The sequence below is a fragment of the Pteropus alecto genome, unplaced genomic scaffold (genome assembly GCF_000325575.1).
Source record: "Pteropus alecto unplaced genomic scaffold, ASM32557v1 scaffold71, whole genome shotgun sequence".
Lineage (NCBI taxonomy): Eukaryota > Metazoa > Chordata > Mammalia > Chiroptera > Pteropodidae > Pteropus > Pteropus alecto.
Window position 1 is genome coordinate 8,599,551 of NW_006433024.1, and position 22,224 is coordinate 8,621,774.

The 22,224-nt window shown below is 32.7% G+C and overlaps 1 protein-coding gene across 1 annotated transcript in view; it reads right to left on the bottom strand.

The window, feature by feature from the left end:
• DCDC1 (doublecortin domain containing 1) overlaps positions 1 to 22,224 on the bottom strand; it is a 370,803-nt gene that overhangs the window by 132,912 nt on the left and 215,667 nt on the right. The window contains exons 17-19 of the mRNA XM_025044147.1: positions 21,307 to 21,367; positions 13,018 to 13,152; positions 12,461 to 12,606 (exon numbers count right to left, since the gene is read on the bottom strand). Coding sequence (XP_024899915.1) covers positions 12,461 to 12,606; positions 13,018 to 13,152; positions 21,307 to 21,367 — 342 coding nt within the window. The remainder of the gene's footprint in view (positions 1 to 12,460; positions 12,607 to 13,017; positions 13,153 to 21,306; positions 21,368 to 22,224) is intronic.

Consider the following 22,224-nt stretch of genomic DNA (forward strand, 5'->3'; position numbering starts at 1 on the left):
GTCCAAATCAATATAAACAGGTATCAGTTATATTGCTGAGTTCTCAAATCTTGATTATCAGTAAAGTGGAAAGCTCCATTACAGTTACTGTCACTACGTCACATGCAAATTTTATATTTTGTCGCAACCCAGGCCCTACTCTAAGTACTACATGCGTTCCTAAGTTATTGTGGCTATTTAGCCTAAATTATTAGGTTGCTAGGCATGTAAAGTTTTTTTTTTGAATACAATAAATGCTATATTCTTTTTTTCCTTTCTTAGTGTTGACCATGACAGAATTTCTACAGTTAGAAAATAAATGAAAAATTATCTAAACTAGTCTTAAACTGGAAGCAGCAGTGTAGTGGGCAGAATTCTAACAATGGTCCCTAAAGATATTCTGCCCTAACCTCTGGAGCCTGTGAATATGAGATATAACTCCCATGATTATGCTATGTAATAATACAGCATAGCTGGCCTTCATGTAGGGAGATTAGCTGGGTAAGCATAATCTACTCACATGAGCCTCTTTAAAAGCAGAGTTTTTTTCCAGATGATGGCAGAAAGAAAAGTCAGATTCAAAGCACAAGGAAGATTTGACACACCATTGCTAGCTTGAGTGTGTGTGAGTGTGTGTGTGTGTGTGTGTGTAGGCAATTTTATCACATTTATAGCCTTGTGTAATTATCACCACAATCCAGATACTCAACTATACAATTATCACAAGACTCCGTTTATACTCTTATCACAAGACTCCGTTTATACTCACAAGCATCCCTAACTCCTGGCAATTGCTAATCTGTTCCCTTTCTCTAAAATTATGTTATTTCCTAAATGTTATATAAATGGAATTATAAAGCGTATATCCTTTTGAGATTGTCTCTTTTCACTCTGCATAATTTTGCTAAGGTTCATCCAATTTTCTATATCAATAGTTTATTCCTTCTTATTGCTAAGTAGCATTCCATGTTCAACAAGTCATAGGAAAAGGTTTTTTATGTTTTAATATGAAGAACTACCACAGAGAATACCTGCATCTTGGTAGTCATGTATGATACGCATCAAATAAACACTAAAGGACATACTTTCTCCAACTTATCTCTGGACATTGGAAACTTTTTCCACTTGTCAAGTTCTCATAGTAGCAAAGACATGGGTTCAATTATGCCAGAGCCAGAATCATTAAAAATAAGTAAATAAAATTATCAAAATTCAGCTTCCTATTAACCTTAAAGAATTCAATGAACCTCAGTAAGAAAGAAAAATGTTGACATCTGTGATATTAAAGATACAAAAAGAGAACAAAATTTCTGGTGACTCCAAGAGAATTTATACCTGCTAGAAAATTATGAGCTATCTTGTGATTAAAGTTTTCTGCTTGATATATGAGCTAACTTAAATAAAAATTAGAACACTCGTAGCTTTCTGATAAGATAAAAAGGCAACATATAAAAAGATCTACTCTCAAACCAACAAAGCTGAATGGCAATTTTCACAAGAAAAAGATTTGCATGGTCATGCATCATTGTTATAGGAGACATAATTTCATGAATAAAAAGGAATCATACTGTTTCTCCTAATGAAATATTTTTCCCTTTACTTTCAAACAAAACAAATCTCAATTATCCTCATAGACTCAGCTCCAGACCTTTCTCCACAATTCTTCCAAACACACAGCCCTCTGTTCTTTCTCTAATTTATACATTTGCAAGGAGGCACTTCTCATGTACTGCTGTGTGAAAATTATATTTCATATGCTTATTATTGAACATCCACATCATGTTCCAAGTTTCTTTCTCTTGTTTACTGCCATCTTGTTTATAAGAGCAAAACCCTGGAAATAATTTAATATCCTATAATGTGGCACTGGTTACACAAATTAAGATTCACACTAAAGAATGATGACATAGGCATATATTTAATCATTTTTGGCATATATTTAATCTTGTGAAAAGATGTTTACATAACATATTAATGTCTGCTAGTGTTCTATCATTGTCAAACACAAAAAGTTAGCTTGTCCCCATTTTTGTAAATGTAACTATGACAACAAAAAATATAACACTAAGAAAATATAGAAAAATTAATAATCCAGGGTTAAGTATTTTCTTTCTTTTTTTTTGTTTTTTCCAAATTTAATGATAAACATGAATCATAAAAAATAATAAGTTATTAGAGTTTTAATGTTTTTGTATTCTCTCTCCAACTATACAGTTCAACTTTTGTGAGAACAGACTATCCTATTTACTTATATCCTCCAATTTGGTGATCTAGGTGATTTGATATACCCAATTTATTTAGTTCACAAAGGCTAAAAACACACTGTTATAGAATGACTATAGTTTGTCATTACTAAGTTATTCTATTGTGAATATATATATTTAGCATATGTATATTCCTTGAAGTCTGAGGGATTTGTTAAAAAGACATTTAAATGCTCTGTTCTAATTAAATACTCTATATTTAAATACTCTATATTTAATGAGAACTCAAAATTTACTTTTTAAATAACTTTAAAAATGTAGCAATACACAGCTTTTCCACAATGAGATTTTTTAAAGGCAGGAATTACTTTGCATCCTTATGATATTTTGCACTTAATATTAACAACAATACTAATAATAGTGCATTAATATCATCATAAAAGCTACCACTTACTGAGTATTTACTATGTGCCAAGAATTGGGCTAAACTTTAACACTTTTTATATCATTTAAATTTCACAATAATTATTATTCCTCTTTCGTTTATGAGGAAATTAAGTATCAGTAACATTAAATAGTTTGCTCAAAATCACACAGTAAGTTCTTAGAAGAGCTAGAACTGGAAGCAAGGTCTAGCTAACTCCAGATTTTGAGATGTCAATTAGGGAGCTATATAATCTCTCTTAATAAAGAGTTAAAAGTATTATCAAATAAATGAATGAACATAAAAATGAGCAACAAATGCCTATTATTTAATATAAATTGACCCTTAAGTATTAGCAAGTAATAGAAAAGAATACAATGAACAAAGTTTAGGAATGGGAGCTAAAAATTTTAATCTTGATATTAAAGTCTATATGTTCTAGCATATGAATATTGGAGTATAGTTTTGGTCCTTTTGCATCAAATTCACAGAATGGCCCAACTGGAGACTTTTCATCAAAAAAGAATAAACTCATGACAAACGTACAGATGATAACAAGTCAATCAAAAGGACTATCAGTTGTATTCAAATTGATAAACTGATGGGCAATTAAAATAATTTTATGTACTACAACACAATTATTCTTAAATAACTTAGTTAAAAACAAAATTATTGATCTTTAATAAGTATTTGCAGAAACTATTGATTATCAAAGGAGGAAACCTGTTATTTCTGTTTTTAAAAAGTAAAAATAAGTCAAAGATAAAATATGTCATAGTTTGACTAACTCTGTAGCCCAATTTTAAAACATGAAAAATATAAAGAATAGCTTATAGTTGCAGAAAGAAAATAAAATGCTGATAAAAAGTATGAATTCAGTCCCCTTATTTGATCAGCTAAGTTATAAATTTTACAAATAGAAAATAAAAAGTCACTTAACAAACTTCATGATCAATATAATTTCTACAACCTTAGACAGATTTTCAAAAGTAACTTGGCAGAAAAATGCTTTATGACAATACGAATGCAAGAAAATTAGGGACTTTTCTGTATATTTTTATATATCTTCGCATCCAACAAAGTTCCAGAGAAAAAAAAATTACTTAATAAATGTTCAGAGATTAAATGACTGATCATATTCTGGACAGGATCCAAAGATGTTTGTTACAATACAATTTATAAACTTGAAATACTTGAAACTACCTAATTGTTCAATACAAGAGGAATGATTAAGTAAATCGTGATAATATTATTGGCCACAAGAGCCAAATGGAAAACTTCTACCTGAAAATACAATAACAGACATTAAGAACTCAATGTGTAGATTTAGCAGCAGATTAGAAGAAGATGGAGAGAGATTTAATGAGCTGAAAGACAGGTCAAAAAAAATATTCACACTAAAGGATAAAAATACAAAAGGTCGAAAATACAAAATAGAGCATAAAAGACATAGGGTTTACTGTAAAAAAAGAAAAAAGTTCTAATGTACATATCATTAGTGTTCCTTCGAGAAAAAAGAGAAATGCAGCTGAAATAACATTTGAAGAAACAATTGCAGAGATTTTTCCAAAACTGATAAAACACAATAAGCCACAGATTCAAGTCCTGAAATCCACAAGTATTATAAATACAAACCACGGACGATAACAGCAAAACAAAACAAACAAAAAAAACCACTAAGGAAAATCATAGTAAAAATCAAATACAAAGAAAAACCTTAAAGTCAGCCAGAGAAAAACAACATATTGCCTTCAAAGGAGAGGTGAGACTGATACATGACTTCACGATTTAAAAAACAAAAATAGAAGCCAAAACCAATGGAATAATTTTTTCAATGTGTTGTTTAAAAATATATGACAACCTAGAATTACACACCCAGTAAAAATTTAAAAATAAGAATATGGAAATGAAATACAGATTTTTTAAAGACAAATAAATACAGAGAGAAATCATGACAAGCAGAGTCATACTCAAGGAAATATTAAAAGATGTTCATTAAATAGAAAGAAAATGAATCCTAATGGAAGTCCATAGATACAGAAAAAAATAAAGATCAAGAAGAAGGGTACAAATGTGGCTAACTCTAAATAAATATTGATCAAGAAAATAATAATTTTAATGTTTTATGGGTTTGAAAAACTTACAGAATTATAATATACACCAGCATTTAGTCAGAAAGTGTATATATAGAAAATGAGAACTCTAAGGTCTTTGAATTATCTGAGAAGTGATAAAAGCACTCATTTATATTAGATGTTAATGACAGAAGCATGTATAATCTCTAGGATAATCAATAAAAGAATACTAAATGAATATATAAACCAAGATAATTGGGAGGAAGGGAATGAAAGAATATGTAAAATACTCAACAAATCCAAGAGAAAGCAAAAAAAAAAAAAATGGAACGCAGAATAGATGAAATACATGGAAATCAAATAGTAAAATGTTTTATTTAAACCCAGAAGTATCAGTAATTATCTTATAGATAATTGGACTAAATTCTTCAATTAAAAGACATAGCTAGGCATACTGCATTTAGAAAAATTACATGCATTCACATAAAACACTTTCAAATAAAGATAAAATCTGAAAATAAAAAGATATATAATGCAAACATCAACCAAAAATCTAGGGCCACTATATTTAATATGAGACAATATAAACTTTAAGTTAAAAAATACTAAAAATAAAGAGGAACATTCCATAATAACATAAAGATTAATTCTAAAATTGTATGCATCTAATAAACAGCCTCAAATTATAAAAATAAAAAATTCATAAATAAAAGGAGAAATAGACAAATTTGTATAAGTGGGACATTTTAGCCATATTTCTCTCAGTAAATGATTTACCAAGAAAAATATCAATAAGTATATGCAACATTTGGAAACACATTTATCAAATGTGATCTCATTGACATAACTAGAACACTGCACCACCAAACTGCAGCATATATATTCTTTTCAAGTACATATGAATAACATAAAAATTGTCCAGATATTGGTTAGAACATAAAGCAAATCTCAACAAATATCAGAGTTGAAATCGTACCAAAAATGTTCTTCAATCACAGTGAAATTAATCTTGAAGTCAATAACACACATATAAACCAGAAATCTTTCATATGTTTGGAAATTAAGAAATATACGTCTGAATAATCCATGAATAAAAGATTATAACGAAATGAAAATTATGATGAAAATATAACATTAAAATTGGTGGAATGAAGTCAGAGAGATGGCCGGGAAGCTAGGCTGGCTGAAGCAGAGGAAGGGAGAAAAGAATGATGGTCAGAGAAATACCATAGGCCTGGTAAAGTTTTATGATGTAGCACATAGTAAAGACATTGGTTTCACTCGAAAGGAAATGAAAAGCCATAGGAGGATTTGGAACTGAGGATTCCTATGAACTGACTTATGAATATGAAAGGATCACTCTGGCCATCAAGTAGAAATGGGTTGTAAGAGGCCAAGGGTAGAAGGAAATAAACGAGTTAGGAAACTAACCAACAAGTCACTGACTCCTTAAACTCTGCTCTTGCCTAATTCCATATACTGTAACCTCATAATCCCTCCACCATCAGTCTCCTCCCTGTCTACCACATTACTCAAATCTAGACCCTCATTACCTACTACTTTCACTATTATAATACTAGATAGTAGGAATAGAGTTTCCTATTCATACCTTGAATAGCTTGAACAAAACAGAAAGATACACAGTACATTTTTAGAATGGAAATTAAGCAGCATAATTGAAATTTTGGGTACCTCATGGTAGTGAGAACAAAAATTAATCATAAAATGCTTATTTGAAAGCCTTTCATGATTTCCAAATTATTGTGCATTTATGATACAAATCTAATCTTTTGGATTGTTCGATTTGGACTTTGTTTCAAAGAAGCAGGTACAATTTGATTATTTGTTCACTTTATTTTAATTCACAGAGAACATATGGGAATTAATTTTAAAATATACTAAAATATCAGCTAATATCAGGATATTTGACTTTTCTAACTAAAAAAATAATTATGTCGCTGCATCTCTAGAACACAAACTAATTTTATGCTCTTCTATATAGTATAAAAGAGCTAGAGATTAATGCTTAAAGCTGAGCAGTTCAATAGCTAGGAACAGTAACCCAATATGAGATTTTATATAACCTAATATGAGATTTTATTCCTAGAAATTGTAATTGAATTTAGTGAATATCAAAAGCAATTATTATATCAACATTTGTCTATATTGGTAGAAGTTCTAGAAAGAAGAATTTGAGTGTGGCAACTTAAACAGTCCACTTGCCTTAAAAAGACAGTCTGACCAAAACCAACCCTTGCATTCACTATCGCTACAAAAATTGTGTTGATATTTGATAAACAAAATGAGAAGAATATTCTAATCAAATAAGATAGCTACTAATTACCATCAACTATATGCAAAATGACATAAATGATTTAATAGAGTAATAAATCATATGCTATTGAATACAAGAAAATCAGTATATGACTGAATTTTTAATGTTTTTTTTACAATTTTATATAAACATGATCTTCATCTGTTTGTTTAAAGAACTTCTCATTATTATTAATTTACCTTTCTTTGAAAAGCAGGAGACTATAATAGCTCTTTTACTTAGTACATCTCAAACCTGTTACTAAGAGAAAACTTGAATGCAGAAAAAAAGCACGTCACTTCTTTCAAGCTTCATTTCTTCTATTTTATCATGGGTGGAAAAAAGGCCTTATGAAAGTCGACCAATGCAGTATAGCTTGGATTTATATTCTCTTGGAAGGGTAAATGTAATAAAGTGAGTACCAAATGCTCAGTGTTTATTCTATGCTGATTATAGCCAGACTTAATTATAGTAGGACTAATATTATAGCAATTGTTAAAGTGTAAAACTGACTCAGGAATTATATTTTACAAAGGAGGCTTTGATTTTAATTTAAATAATTCTCCTACGGTATAATACACATTATTCAGGAATGTTCTGCTTTTGTTTTGATTGAAATAGTAGAGATACTTCAGGAAACCAGGGGGCAGAAACACCTGTTTCTTATCAAATTACATCTCTTAATGATCATAATAATTTTATGCACTAGATTAACTTTAAAATGTAAATATTACCATATTTTAAAATTTAAATTATTAGATAGAAATTTATTTTTACAATAGCAGTGGAAAATATGAAGCAAAATATAGCATATTCTTACCTATTTTATTCCAAATATTCCTACTAATAAAGCATGTATCAGGCATCTACCTTAAAAATGCTTTTCATAACATGTTGATTTTTGTTCTATTGCAAATATAATGGTCAATTATTAAAATTTAGACAATAAACAAATAAAAATTTTAAACTTTAATAACTATTATCAATATTTTTATTGATATATATAACCTGCCCATCTGGTGAGCTATTTAGCTTTACATGTATCTATATAAAATGAGCATACTAATAAAAATATTTTATAACTTGCTTTTTCATTAGTCTTGAAACTCTTAAGACATTCAATTACATTTTAAATTAAAAAAAAAAAATGAAAGGTCTTTTAAATATATGTACTCTTTTGAAAGAGTAAAGTACATGCCAAGTTGACTCATGAAGAGAAATGTCGGTGTGATCTGTGGCAGCTGCTGAGTTTCCTGGGAAGGAAGGGGCCGGTTAGGAGTACAGTAGCTGGCAAACCCCTCAGCGCTCAGCAAAGTCACTAGTGGGAAAAGAACAAAGGCCTTTCCAATGCAACTAACACAGATGTGCCCAAAGGCAAACTGTCAGAAACAGTTAAGATGACAGCTACTCACAGTTCATTATTTCCTTCTCACAGGTCACTGGGTGACAAGCTGGGTCAGTGTGCTTTGTCGGTTGTCCCAATCCTTCCCCACCCCCTATTCAATTTAAATAAGGATAAAGAGCTCCATTGGATAAACTAATGTAAACAAACAGATTCCTGACACTTAAAGATGCCAGAATAAGATATTTATTTTATTTTGGACCAAATTTAGAATCAAATGTACACACAACTTACTTTAGCCAAGCAAAAAGAGAACCATATTTCCATATCTCACTGACAGAGGAAGCAAAAATATTTTACATGTTGCTAAAGCAAACAAAAAAACATAAAAACCTATCATGAACTAAGAACCTTCCATTCAGGATCTTACAGAGTAAGAAATTTTCCTTTTTTTTAATCAGAAAAAGTTTTCTACATTACAAAAAAAAAAAAGGATCAACAATCAGATTGCTTTCCACAAGTGTTTGAAATGTAAATTAAATGAAATGATTCTGACTGTAAATGGAAGAGCCTGGTTTGCAGTGATTATTACAGTTTTTTTTAAGGATATAATTTGAATAACACAAATCAAAATGGCAATAGTCTAATCGAATCTTTTATAATGTAATACACATAAAATTTTAGTAATGACTTAATATAACTATTCAATATGATGATATTCTGCTATAAAATTAATAGAATAAAAATTACTAGGAATGAGGAAGAAAACAGCAGTTAAGAGCATGGGCTGTAGATCTAAATGGATGTGGGTTCGAATCCCATCTTCCCCATTAACCAGATGTGTAAATGGGCACATTACAAAGCCACTCTTAATCTGTAGTTTTATGAATTATAAGAGTACCTCTACAACCATATTATTATGACAATAATTAAATTGATCTATCACATTGTTATAAGAATAAATATTTAGAATAGCAGTTGGCACATGCTAAGTACTCAATATTTATACTCAATAAATAACAGCTATTAAGTTACCTGTTACCAAATTTAGTATATACAAAGCTGACCTGAACCACCATTAGATGTGTGAAACACCTTGGTGAATCATGACAAGTTACAGTCACATTATTAGAAGAGGGTTTTTAAAAAACCCTAATTTCCAAGTGCAAGCCTCTATAAATCAGTTAATCTGGACTATTAGATTCGACAAGAAATCAGAGGCCCACAGTCTCCCTTCATGTTTTCTAGCCCTTATTTAGTCTCTACTGAAACCCGCTTATATTCATATATCTTCTATCAATCCCATTGTAAACTGGTTCACCTTATTTAAAGGTGTGTTTCCAAGATATCCAGTCAAAAAATAGGCCCTATTTAAAAACCTGAAGATTTGGAATAATTACAAGAACAAGAACATGAATGGTCAGGCAGAACAATAAGACTTTGGGCTCAGAGAGACTCACCTTAAATTACTAGCTGGAAGGCTTTAGCCAAGTAACTTAATCTCTCTGTGCCTCACTTTCCTTATCAGTGAAACAGAAATTAATACCTCTGTTTTACATGCCTCATAGTTTATTGGGAAATAATGCACATAAATCACCCAAGCAAATTCAGTATAAATTATTAATAATCTAATGTTTTCCCTGATGTTCTAAAATTCTATTTATTTTTCAAATTTCTACAATTCAGATCATTTCACATTATTCTTTTATTTTTTGCAGTGATTTGATTCTTTATTTTGTAAAATTATCATTGATAAAAGCAAAGAAATGTAAATCTCTCTCTTGAAGCTATGATAATGCACAGATTTCCTTATATTGGAAAAGCATGTAAACCTAACAAGACAACCTAAGGTCCAAAGTAATCAATATGCCAAATTCAGTACCATGTTCTAATTTAGCCCAATAATTCCTTCTGAAATGGGAAGAAAGTAATTGCTCTAAGTATTTACTCTTTCCTCGAAATAACTTTGTTAAAGAACAGAAAGAGATGGAGAGAAACTGAAATTACATCTATTGTCGTAAATTGTGAGGGCGGAGAGGAAAATGCAGATAAGTCCCTGTGGCTTTAAGAGAAAAAAAAAGAAAGAAAGAAGAGTTGTAGCCTGAGACACAAACCCAGCAGAATGCCCTGGGGACTTGGGAAATTGCTTATAAAATAAAATCCTAAATATATTTACCAGTCAATTCTTATTGACTAAAAATTACAGATCTAAATACAACTCCCATTAAAAACTCTTTTCTACCTCTATTTGTTTTCAGAACATTTTCACAACTACTGCTTACTGACTGCTTACTACATTTCTAGAAATTTAAAGATATGTCATTTAATTCTAACAACTCAAACAGGTATTGTGGTCTATTACTTGACATTAACTACTTTATTTTTTTTGTTTGTTTGTTTGTTGGGGGGAGGTGGCCTCATATTTCCTAATACTATAAGCCTTTCTCTCACCAGACTCTATTGCTTCAGAGAGATAGAACAACAGAACACAGAAGACAAATCTATAAATTATCCAATGCCCTCAACCCTCAGAGAAAATATTTCCAGGCGGGGGAAGGAGGGAATCAGAGAGAAGTAAGCGAGTGATCGCTGGGGTCCCCACATGCTGACCCACCAGGGCCAGGGCCTTGGGACAAACATCAAAACTCCATACAGGTTTCGGAAATCTGAAAGCAGAAGGAACCTGTGCCTCCTTGAGTAGAACCTTGAGAATAATGACAGGCACCAGCATTCTCTCAAAAAGGGTAGAGTGGCTGCCAGGTAAGTCTGGAAAGATAATCCATCGACAGCTTCAGAAACAGTATTTGAGTTCTCCAGTGTCCCAGTGTCCTCACACCTCCTGTTTTACATGAAAACTTCAAACACTGCTCCCCAGACTTACAGTCTAGTGCTCTGGAAGGAGAGCGGCCTGGTAGTATCGTGGAGCATCGGGCGGTGGAGAGCCTTATGTGTGGCAGGGAATGAAGACCTAGAACTGAAGTTTTCATACTGTTCCAGGACACCCCCGAACTATGACATGGTAAGGTACTAAATTTGTTATTTTGTTTGATTATGTCCTATCTTACTCAAAACGACAAAATCAAAGGATTTGAGGTTTAAATAACAAAGAGATAATAAATAGAAGAATCAGTTTCATTATCAGGAAAAACAATGCCCCCTTCCTGTCAAATTCTGAGTCAGAAATACATAATTTAAGAATATAAGATAGTTTTAATTGAAATAAAGGTTGTCATGTTCCACACAAACTTACACATTGTTTGCTATATGTCAACTATATATCAATAAAGCTGGCTGAAAAAAATTTTTTAAAGAAAATAAAAGTTGTCATCTGTCATCTTCTTTCTTTCTTCATGCAACTGACATTTCTATCTACAGTTAGAATATTTAAACTTAGGAATTCTCTTGAACTTTAATGACTACGATAAGAATTGTATTACTACTTTAAGAGTACTCCAATCAATAGTTAATTTCAAACAATTATATATTAAAATTGCAGTTTATAAAGTCATTTTGTGATTTACAATGCCAAATCCCAACAAAATAATAATAATGACAATAATAACAATAAACTTTAGTTTTCTAATTTCATAAAGAAGATCAGAGAAATAGTTTCCATTTACAGATCAAGGATAATTTTCAATTGGTTACTAAAATACTTGATATTAGTTTTATTCTAGTAATAGAAATTATGTCAATTTGTTAAATTATCATTACTTAAGACCATCTGTTATGTACTCATTCTCAGGTCTAAATATCATATTTTCCTCATGAACATTAGGATTTTTATGAGTGTGGCCTTCTTAAAGACCTCTTGGTATTTGCACAATTGTTTATATGCTCAGTACTGCCTTACCCTAATTATGTTATTTCAGAGTATTTTAGTGCGATCCTGACAGTAATCCTTCCGAAGTATGCTTATAAACAATACCATACATCGATCTTTAATGAAATACACATAAATGTCACCTCTCTTGATCAAATGTGACCCAAAAACTACTGTGCTTGAAAGCCGAAGGGCTTTTGAGATACTTCAATAATCGTCAAGAAATCAATCTTACATGAAACTGAAGGAAAACATCGAATGTCATTGAGCAATAAAGCTCCATTCTGTCAGTTCCCTACCTCTGAGCAGAAGCCTTAGGATGTTTCTCCTCCAGCTTCCTCACCAGTGCCACTGTCTCCCCAAGAGAACCTTCTGGCATTAAATGGGTGTCTGAAGGCTCTGGCGGTTGCTTCAGACCAGGGATGCTGGCACTTTTTTGCAGAACCTAATAAGTAAAATATAGGAATAATGTGGCAAATTTTCATTGAGTGGAAACATCTAAACTATATACACCCAAAATTTAACATTACACTTTTCATGGTTTTTTCAGCCTTCTCCAACCGGCCCAGCCCATAAATCATTTTTATGTGGCCAGAACTAAAGAAGGTAGTCCTAAGAAAAGTTATAGTGTATCACCATGTATTTAATAAAATCATGTTTATGTAAATTTATATAGACATTTATATAAATATTAATGTGCATATGGATGTTTATATTATGTGTATGATTTTAAACAATCAGTAACATTAAGATGTGAATTTGTGCTTGCCTCCTGAAAACAACGTGAACATTTTTCTCTTTTCAAAAAACATTTTAGAGATCTATATTTGTCTTGCCTCTGGCTCACTACACTGACCTCTTCTGCTAAGCTGCTACCATGTTCCTGATGAGCTGTGGTCCAGGCACCATTGTGAATGTGATACTCTGTCTGGGTCACATCCATTTGTGCATTTAGGTCCTCTAGGTAGGTCAGAACAAACTGAGGATAAGCCTGTAGGATGGGAAAAAAAAGTTGTAACAGCCTTGTAAGCAACAGCCAAAAATCTATACAACTAGAATGATGGGAGGATTAATTAGATTAATAAGAAAAAGGTCTGGCTAATAAACTTTGTACATTATTATCAATTTCAGATCAAAATCAAGCCAGATAGCTTTAATATTAGATTTCTAATTAATTGTTTAATCTGATCAAGTTTAACTAGATTGCTAACCATCCCCTTTAGAGAGATAAGATTAAAATATTAAAGCCATACTATATATTAATAATAATAGCTAGCATTTTTTAAGTTATTTCTACACAAAAGGTATTATTGTAAATACATTGTTTACATGTAATGTGCAGTTGATATATTGTTTGAGAATATTCAGTTGTGCTCTGGAAGATAAAAAAACAAATGGGACAGATGAAATTTATTAGCTGCATTAAGCATAGATAAGTTAGTAATCTGAGAAGTGTCAGACAGAAAGTAGAGCATATATATATATGAACGTAGACAGGGGTAAAAAAAAAAGAGAGACATGTAATAGTCATGATTTACTAAATAACAAACATGGCCACAAATACTTAGGATACACTAAACAGAAATGAAGTACATGAGGCACACAAAAATCATGAGATCTTTAATTGGCCACCTATTGCTGCCTCTCGTTTTTGGATCATCTGCTGGATAAAATCTCTAGCTGCCCATCAGGCTAACTGGGGGACCACAGCTTTTGGCCATGTGTACTAGCCAACCAGCTCTCTCATGGAGGAAGTGTGTGTCACTATCTCAGGCAGCTTTTGTCTATTAGGTCCACTTGCTCAAATTTCAACTCTGGTCCTTGTAACCACATAATCAGCAGGGAAGGGTGATGCAACACAGAGAAAATATTCAGGTAACGTGGCCTTTCAACTCATGTGCACCTTAAGTGTGTTAACCTACTCCATCTCTCTTCCCATACATTTTGCTTTGTTTTTTAAATCAATTTAGTAAATTGTGATTTGAGCATTTTAATTCGGTCTGTGTACCTTTCTGTTCCATGAGCTTTAAGATAGCCTCTGTAGGAGTATATTTGGAGGCTATCATTGCATCAAAGTAATTTCCCACTTGACAATATGTTTGCATTTTAATCCTTGCAACAGCCTTTTGAAATAGGTATTATTAGTGTGTCCATTTTAAAGATGAGGAAACACACGGGGAGGTTAAGCAGCTTACTCAGTGTCATCCAGATTGTTTACTAGTCCATAAAGCCTAGATATGCTGCCTCAAGTATCATATAAACTTTTTTCTTTTTTTATGGTGTAGAATTAAAGTTCCAACCAAACATAGGAGGAGATATTCAGTGAATAAAGGGCACTAAGATCCTTATATTGTTATGGAAAAAGATATTGAATGACTTTAAACTTTGTTAGAAAATGTGTAACTAAACATGCATGTTAAAAATGTAAGGCACTCTAGAAACTTAAATGGATATTACTAAATGAAAGCCAACCTTAAAAGGCTATATATTGTATGATGCCAACTACAAAAAATTCTGGAAAAGGCAAAACCGTGGACACAGTTTTAAAAATATCAGTGGTTGCCAGGGGTTAGGAGGAAGGGAGGGATGAATAGGTAGAACACAGAGGATTTGGGGGACAGTGAAACTATTCTGTATGATGCTATAATGGTGGATGCATATCATTATACATTTATCTAAACCCATTGAATATACAATACCAAGAGTGAGCCCTACTGTAAAGTCTGGACCTTGGGTGATGATGTGTCAATGTAGGTTCATCAACTGTGAAAAATGCACCACTATAGTGTGGGATATTGATAGTGGGGGAGGCTGTGCATGTGCAGGGACATGGAGGTATATGGGAGCTCTCTGCACTTTCCACTCAATTTTGCTGTGAACCTTAAACTGCTCTATTAAAATAAACTGCTCTAAAAAATAAAGTCTATTAAAAAAATGTAAAGGACTTCACCAAAAGTAGAAGTGACAAAAAGAATAGATAAATTATACTACAACGAAAGTTAAAAGTTTTGTGCTGCAAACACTGTCACCAAGAAAATGAAAAGACAACCCACAGAATGGGAGAAAATACTTGCAAATCATACATCTGATAAGGGATGTGTATCCAAACATGTAGGAAACTGTTACGACTCAATAATAAAAAGACAAATAACTTAATTTAAAAATGAGCAAAAAATCTGAGTAGAAGATATTTCTCCAAAAAAAGGCATACAAATGGCCAATAAACACATGAAAAGATGCCCGACAGCACTAATCACTAGGGAAATACAAAACAAAATCTCAATGAGTACCACTCCCCACACTCTAGGATGGTTGTAATCAAAAGACAGAGAATAACAAGAGTCAAGGAGGATGCAAAGAAGTTGGAACCCTCATACATTGATGGTAAAACTACAAAATGATGTAACTGCATTGGAAAACAGTTTGGCCAGTCCTCAAAATATTAAATATGGAGTTATCATATTACCCATGAAATCTACTCCTAGTTATATACCAGCAAGAAATGAAAATAAACATCCACCAACAAACTTCTATACAAATGTTCATAGCATTATGTACAATAGCCAAATCGTGGAAACAAAAGAAATTAACTGTTTAAATGTCCATTAACTGAGAAATAGATGAATAAAAGGTGATATTTCCATGTAATGGAATATTTTTGGCAATAAAAAGAAATAAATTACTAATGCATGCTACGACATGGATGAATTTGGACAACATTATGCTAAGTAGAAGAAATCGGTTATAAAAGACCACATACTGTGTGATTCCATTTATATTAAATGTCCAGCATAGGCAAATCTATAGAGACACGTGGGGCTTGAGTGAGAGGGTAGAAAGAATGAGGGAGTAGGTCTGAAGTACAAGGTACCTTTTAAGGAGAACAAAGATGTTCTAAAATTAGATCGTGGTGATGGACACACAACTCTGTGAATATGCTGAAAAATACCAAATGGCACACTTCAAATGGGTCAATTGTATGAACAAAAGCGATGTCAGTGTGCATAGAGGCAGATCTTCCAGCCTACTCAATCCTCAAATGACTGCTGCCCCCATTGACACCTTGAATGCAGCCTCCTGAGAGACCCTTGAGTTAGAACACCCAGCTAAACCACTCCCAGATTCCTGGCCCACAGAAACTGGGAGATAATAAATGTTTGTTGGTTTAAGTTACTATGTATGGGGGTAATTTGTTACACAGCAATAAATAATACAAATAAAATATTTAAAAAAAGGAAATGAGTATGTTTGTTTTCCACGATCATTATCAACATTGGATATTCCTAATTTTCCATATTTAACAGGGAGAAAAACTATCGTCATTTTACATTTATTTAAATTTTAGTAAGGTTGAACTTTTTTATTTGGTTTGGCTCTTTTTTCTTCTGTCATGTATTTCCTTTCCATGTCCTTTACTTGTTTTTCTGCTGAAGCGTTTATCCTTTTTATAATTGCTATATCAGGAGCATTACATATTAAGAGTATTATTCCATTTTCTGACATTTATGTTGCAAAATTTTCTTTATTTTCCATATCTCTCTACTTACTTTTTCTTATGTTATTTTAGATTTAGAAGTTTTAAAATTTTTTCATATACTCAAAGCCATTAGTTTTTCCTTGATGGATTCTATCTTTATTTACATGTTCATAAAGACATCTATTCACTACTCCTGTGGGTTAGATGCTTTCATCCATGCTTTCTAGAAATCTAGGTATTTTATGGTTCCATGTTCTAATTTAAATCTTTAATTTAGCTGAAACTAGCGGTTTGTATAAAGGAAGTAATCTTTTTCTTTTTGCAAATAGAGGGATGGTTAACTTTAAAAACAAGCAAACAAAAGTAAAAAAACTTACCGAAGTAAAAACAATAACAAAATGCAATACTGTATTTAAATTTGTTCATTATTATTATCATTAATAGCTACAAATTATCAATTAGCTAGAATTGATATGCCAGAGTCTATCAATAGGCCAGAATCTGTGCCGAATACTCAAAATGCTGGTATTAATATCTCTATTTTGCAGACAAAGAATATGAAGCTTGGAAAGGTTAAATGACTTGCCTAAGGCCACACAGCTAATAAGTGGTGGAGCCAAGATTAGTTATTAATATCCTAAAGCAGTAATTCTTTTTTTTAATGAATAGAATGAGCTCCATTTATGATCCAGCTGCAAATAATTATCAAATTATCCTCCATTTTAGCCTTAACTAGATGGATATAGTTTTGGATATGACTAAATTTAGATCTAATTAAAATTTCTAAACCTCTATAAGAATGAAATGCCTCATTAAAAAATAGTTTTGCTCTGTGAATCTAGAATAACTGTAATTTTTTAAAAAATCAATGATTTTGGAAATGCAATATTAAAATTTTTAGAATCAAAATTCTCTTAAAAGTAACATGTCTAAAATACAAAAATATGCGTTATTTGCTAGCTATCAATACTACTGTTAGGAATTTGAACATTATAAATTGCGATATAAGGAGAGGTAAAAAGGACATCAGAGTAGGTGTGGAGGTTGAGGTACTCGAATTTTGGGAGAGAAAAGAAGAAAATACACTTAAACCTTGGTCCTGCTCCTCCATGTCTGTTGGCAGAAAGGATGATACTTATATAAAACAGAATTACGTTCTTGAGTTATGCGAGTCAGCTCTGTTCAGATATGCCTCAGAATGAAGTCCTCGTGTGCAGGTACAGGCTAGAGCTGGAAGAGTATTTTGGTACAGTCTCAAAATTCTACTTTTTATTTTTACCAAGATGTACAAGCTTTAGTCTTTCTGTGATTGCCGGCATACCAACCTAGAGCCTCAGGAATATAGTGGAGTCAGAAATAGGATAAAAGGAAAGCTGGGGTGAATCTCCGAATGAAGTTAGAAAAATGTAAATTTTAAAATGCTTTGACATTTGATGGTTATGTCAAATTCCCTGCGTAAGAGCAGAGGTAAATGTGTATAGTCCAAGTCAAATTAGCGAATGGGGGTGGGATTTTAGCCAGTGTGCCAACAAATAACTACTCAAGGAAATGCTATTATATTAATTTTAATATTTAAATTGCATCAAACTCTCTAAGTTTCTAAAATGGAGCACATTGTCATGGAATAACAGCTGAAATATTTACTTCTAGAACACTAGAGAAATAAAGGTACTAAGTTTATCAGTCGAGGTCAAATAAAAAGATAGAAACCACATAGTAATTTGAACAGGAAAAGTTTAATACAAAAAATTAGTAAAAGAGGATTAGAGTGATAGGAAATTAGCTAATAAGAATTAAAGAGAACACTAAAGAATGTATGAATTGAAAGAGGGAGCAGCCAGTACCACTAGGCCTGAGATAGAATGCCCAAGGAGGAAGTATGCCCCAAGGCTGAGATCCGGACCCCATCGAAGAGGGCACAGTCATCTCACAGGTATTGAAGAAGTCCCTGAGGCAGTGCGCCCATGAGAGTCACAGTAAACCTGCCTTTGGAGCCTGAGAAAGCCATCTACAGGGAAGTGCCTAGTTGGTAACACTCCACTAAAAAGCCACCCATGAGAAATATGCTCAAGGAAACCATTCACAAGAAGATGTCCCACTGGCTGTACTGTGCTGTGAAGCTGCCCGAAGCAGGTGCCAGGCAATGAATGGTAGATCTGGAAAAGAGGTTAGCATATTGGTAATTGGCACACTATGTGTTATAAGTTGAATTGTGTCCCCCCAAAAGGTCTATCGAAGTCTTAACCTCTGGTACATGTGAATGCGACCTTATTTGGAAATAAAGTCTCTGTAGATATAAAATCAAATTAATATTAGATCAGTAGGGTAGGCCCTAATCCAATATGACTAGAGTGCTTATTAGAAGAGGGAAATGTGGACACAGACACACACAGAGAGAGTGCCAGGTAAAGACTCAGACACGGAGAGAGACAGCCGTGTGAAGATGGAAGCAGAGATTAGAGTCACACTGCCGCAAATCAAGGAAGGCCCGGACTACCAGAGGACGGAAGAGGAAAGGAAGGATCCTTCAAATGGAGCACTGCATTGCCAACACCTTGATTTCAGACTCCTAACCTCCAGAACAGTGAGAGAATAAATTTCTGTTGTTTTGAGGCACTCAGTTTATACTTTGTTACAACAGCTCTAAAAAATTAATACCCCATGTATGTACAGTTTCATTCATCTAAGTAATGTAGCAGTTCTGAAATCATGACGGTAGAATTCTGAGGCAAACACTGACAGATACCATGTGATTAATCTAATTTTTGCATTTCTTAAGTACCAATGGTTGATTAACATTTCATTTAGACTTGAAATCATAGAACAGGAAAGAAATCTTGAGAATTCGAGGCCAATATCCTCAATTTACTAAAGCCATTTCTTATATAAGCATAATACGCATTCAGAAGAGTACATAAATCATAAATGCACCACGCAATCCATTTTCGCATAGTGAATGCCTGTTTAACTAACCATCCAGGTCAAAAAAAGAGCACCTCACGATACACTTGCAGTGCTCCTCATGCCACCTTTCAGTCACCGACGTCCTTCAACTATATCCACTCTCTTGACTTCTAACACAATAGATTTGTGGTTTTGTCTGGCATTAAAGTTTAAGTAACTGCAATCATATAGTGTGTATTCTCCTGCATCTGCTTTCTTTTGTTCACCATTATATTTGTGATATTCGTATACATTGTTATGGTAATTGTAGTTTGTCCATTGGCTGTTGCTATACTCCAAGGTCAAAAAACTATGGCCCGTGAACCAAATCTGACCAACCATGGTTTCTGAGAAAAAAGTCTTATTGAAACACAGCCACACCATTCATTTACACATTGTCTGTGGCTGCTTTTATGCCACAAAGGCAGGGCTGAGACACTGGAATAGCAACTGTATAGCTCACAAAGCCCCGAATATTTAGTATTTGGCCCTTTATAGAAGTTATCCAACTCTGCTATATTCCATGGAATATATATACCACAATTTATTTATCCACTCTACTGCTGATAAGCATATGAGTTATCCTCCACTGAGGCTACTGCAATTAGTGCTTACTATGAACATTTTAGTAAATATCTTTTTCTTAAGATATCCAAGTATTTCTGTTTAGCATTAAACGAGAAAGGGAATTGCTGGACTGCAGAGACATGCTCAACTTTAGTAGATATTGCCAGCTCTCCAAAGTGCCAATTTCCTCATTTTAATGAATAAGAAAACTGATATGGATATTGAAAAGATATCTGTATTCCCATGTTTGTTGCAGCATTATTTACAACAGCCAAGATACAGAAACAATCTAAGTACCTAAGGGTTCAGCAATGGATGAATGGATAAAGAAGACGAGGTATACATTTTATTTATATTTATATATACACACACAACAGGATTTTATTCAGCCATGAGAAAGAAGGCCTGCCACTTTTAACAGCATGGAAATACCTTGAAGGCATTATGCTATGAGAGATAAATCAGACAGAGAAAGACAAATATTACATAATATCACTTATACGTGGAATCTAAAAAAACTAAACTCATTGAAACAGAGAACAGTGGTTACCAGGGAGGTAGGGCAATTGTAGAGATGTTGTTAAGGATACAAATTTGCAACTAGTAGATAAATGAGTTCTAGAGATCTAATGCACAGCACAGTGATTATAATCAACAATACATCAACAATAATGTATTATAAACTGCAAAGTTGTTAAGAGAGTAGACCTTAATCTTACTACAAAAAAAGGAATAATCATTACGTGCTAGAGGTATTATCTAATGCTATGGTGGTAATCATATTGCAATATATACATGTAACAAATCAATACATTGTATACTTTAAACTTATACAATATTATATGTTAACTATATCTCAAGAAAAAAATAATAAATTTAAAATTAAAAAAAAAAGAAAGAAAACTGATGCCCCGAAATGCTGGATTGTTTCATAGCAATATATTAGAGAAAATTATTCTTGGCTTTGGAGAACTTGTGTTTTAGTCAAACAAAACCTCAAAGGAAAGTATTAAGTTAAATTCTAAACTTCTGGGGACAGAGTAAAATCATTTATGCAGAAAAAGCATTTCTTACTCTCAACAATAGACAGTGTATTTTATACAAATCTAGAAACAGAAAAACTCAGGAATAAAAGCTGTGGCTTTATGAAGTCCTTACTTTAGAATAAATGCAGCCGTCAGTTCCAAACACCCACTTCTGAGAATCATCTTCTTTATGTCTGTAATGAAAATGTAATTTAGAGATTGACAACTTTCCTCCACACTGAAACGTTTTATAGGTTTCAAATAAAAGCAGTATTTTCCATATCGCCTGGCAGGAGGACTGCCCATACTCTCCAAGGATTCTACCATCACTGCTACCTCAGGAGCCAAAGCCTTCCCTGAGACAACCAATTTCTTTGGTGTCCAAAGTGCTGTCGGGGGGTGTGTGATGGTGGCGGGGCGGGGGGATGTGTGTGGGTGTGGGTGAGGGGGGAGTGGATGGGTGTATTACCAACGTTAATGGTGATTAAGAATTTGAAAATAAATATTATAGAAATTTAATATAGAATTTAATATAGAAATATTATAGAAATTTGAAAATAAATATTATAGAAAATAGATCTTTGAGAAATTTCTGTCTCAAAGATCCTAGTGAGACAGAAAGAAAGGGGTTTAATTGAGTATAAGGATTAAGAAAATGGGTTGCAAAATGATACCATGGAAAATTAGAAACCTCAGGTACCTGTTTCTGAAAAGACGAAAAAATTTTATTAAGAAATATCAAAATTTCTGAGCTAAGTCTGAGTAAGAAAGGAAAAACTAAAATGTGATGAAGTTAATCATGCCTAAATTAACTACTCATCTATTCATTAATATTTAGAAACCTTACAAAAGTAAGAGAAATGAATTAAATTAAGTGTGATGGGATGTTAAACAAGACTTTTCCTACTGCCTCTGAGTTTTGACAGAAACATCAATGGTTGAGAATCAGAGGTGTCAGGTAATGCTCTATTCTAAAGTAAGGTGCTCTGTGATCCAGAAAGAACATATAAAGGCAGCAGCCCAAAACTGGTTCTGTGAGCATTAGCCTCTC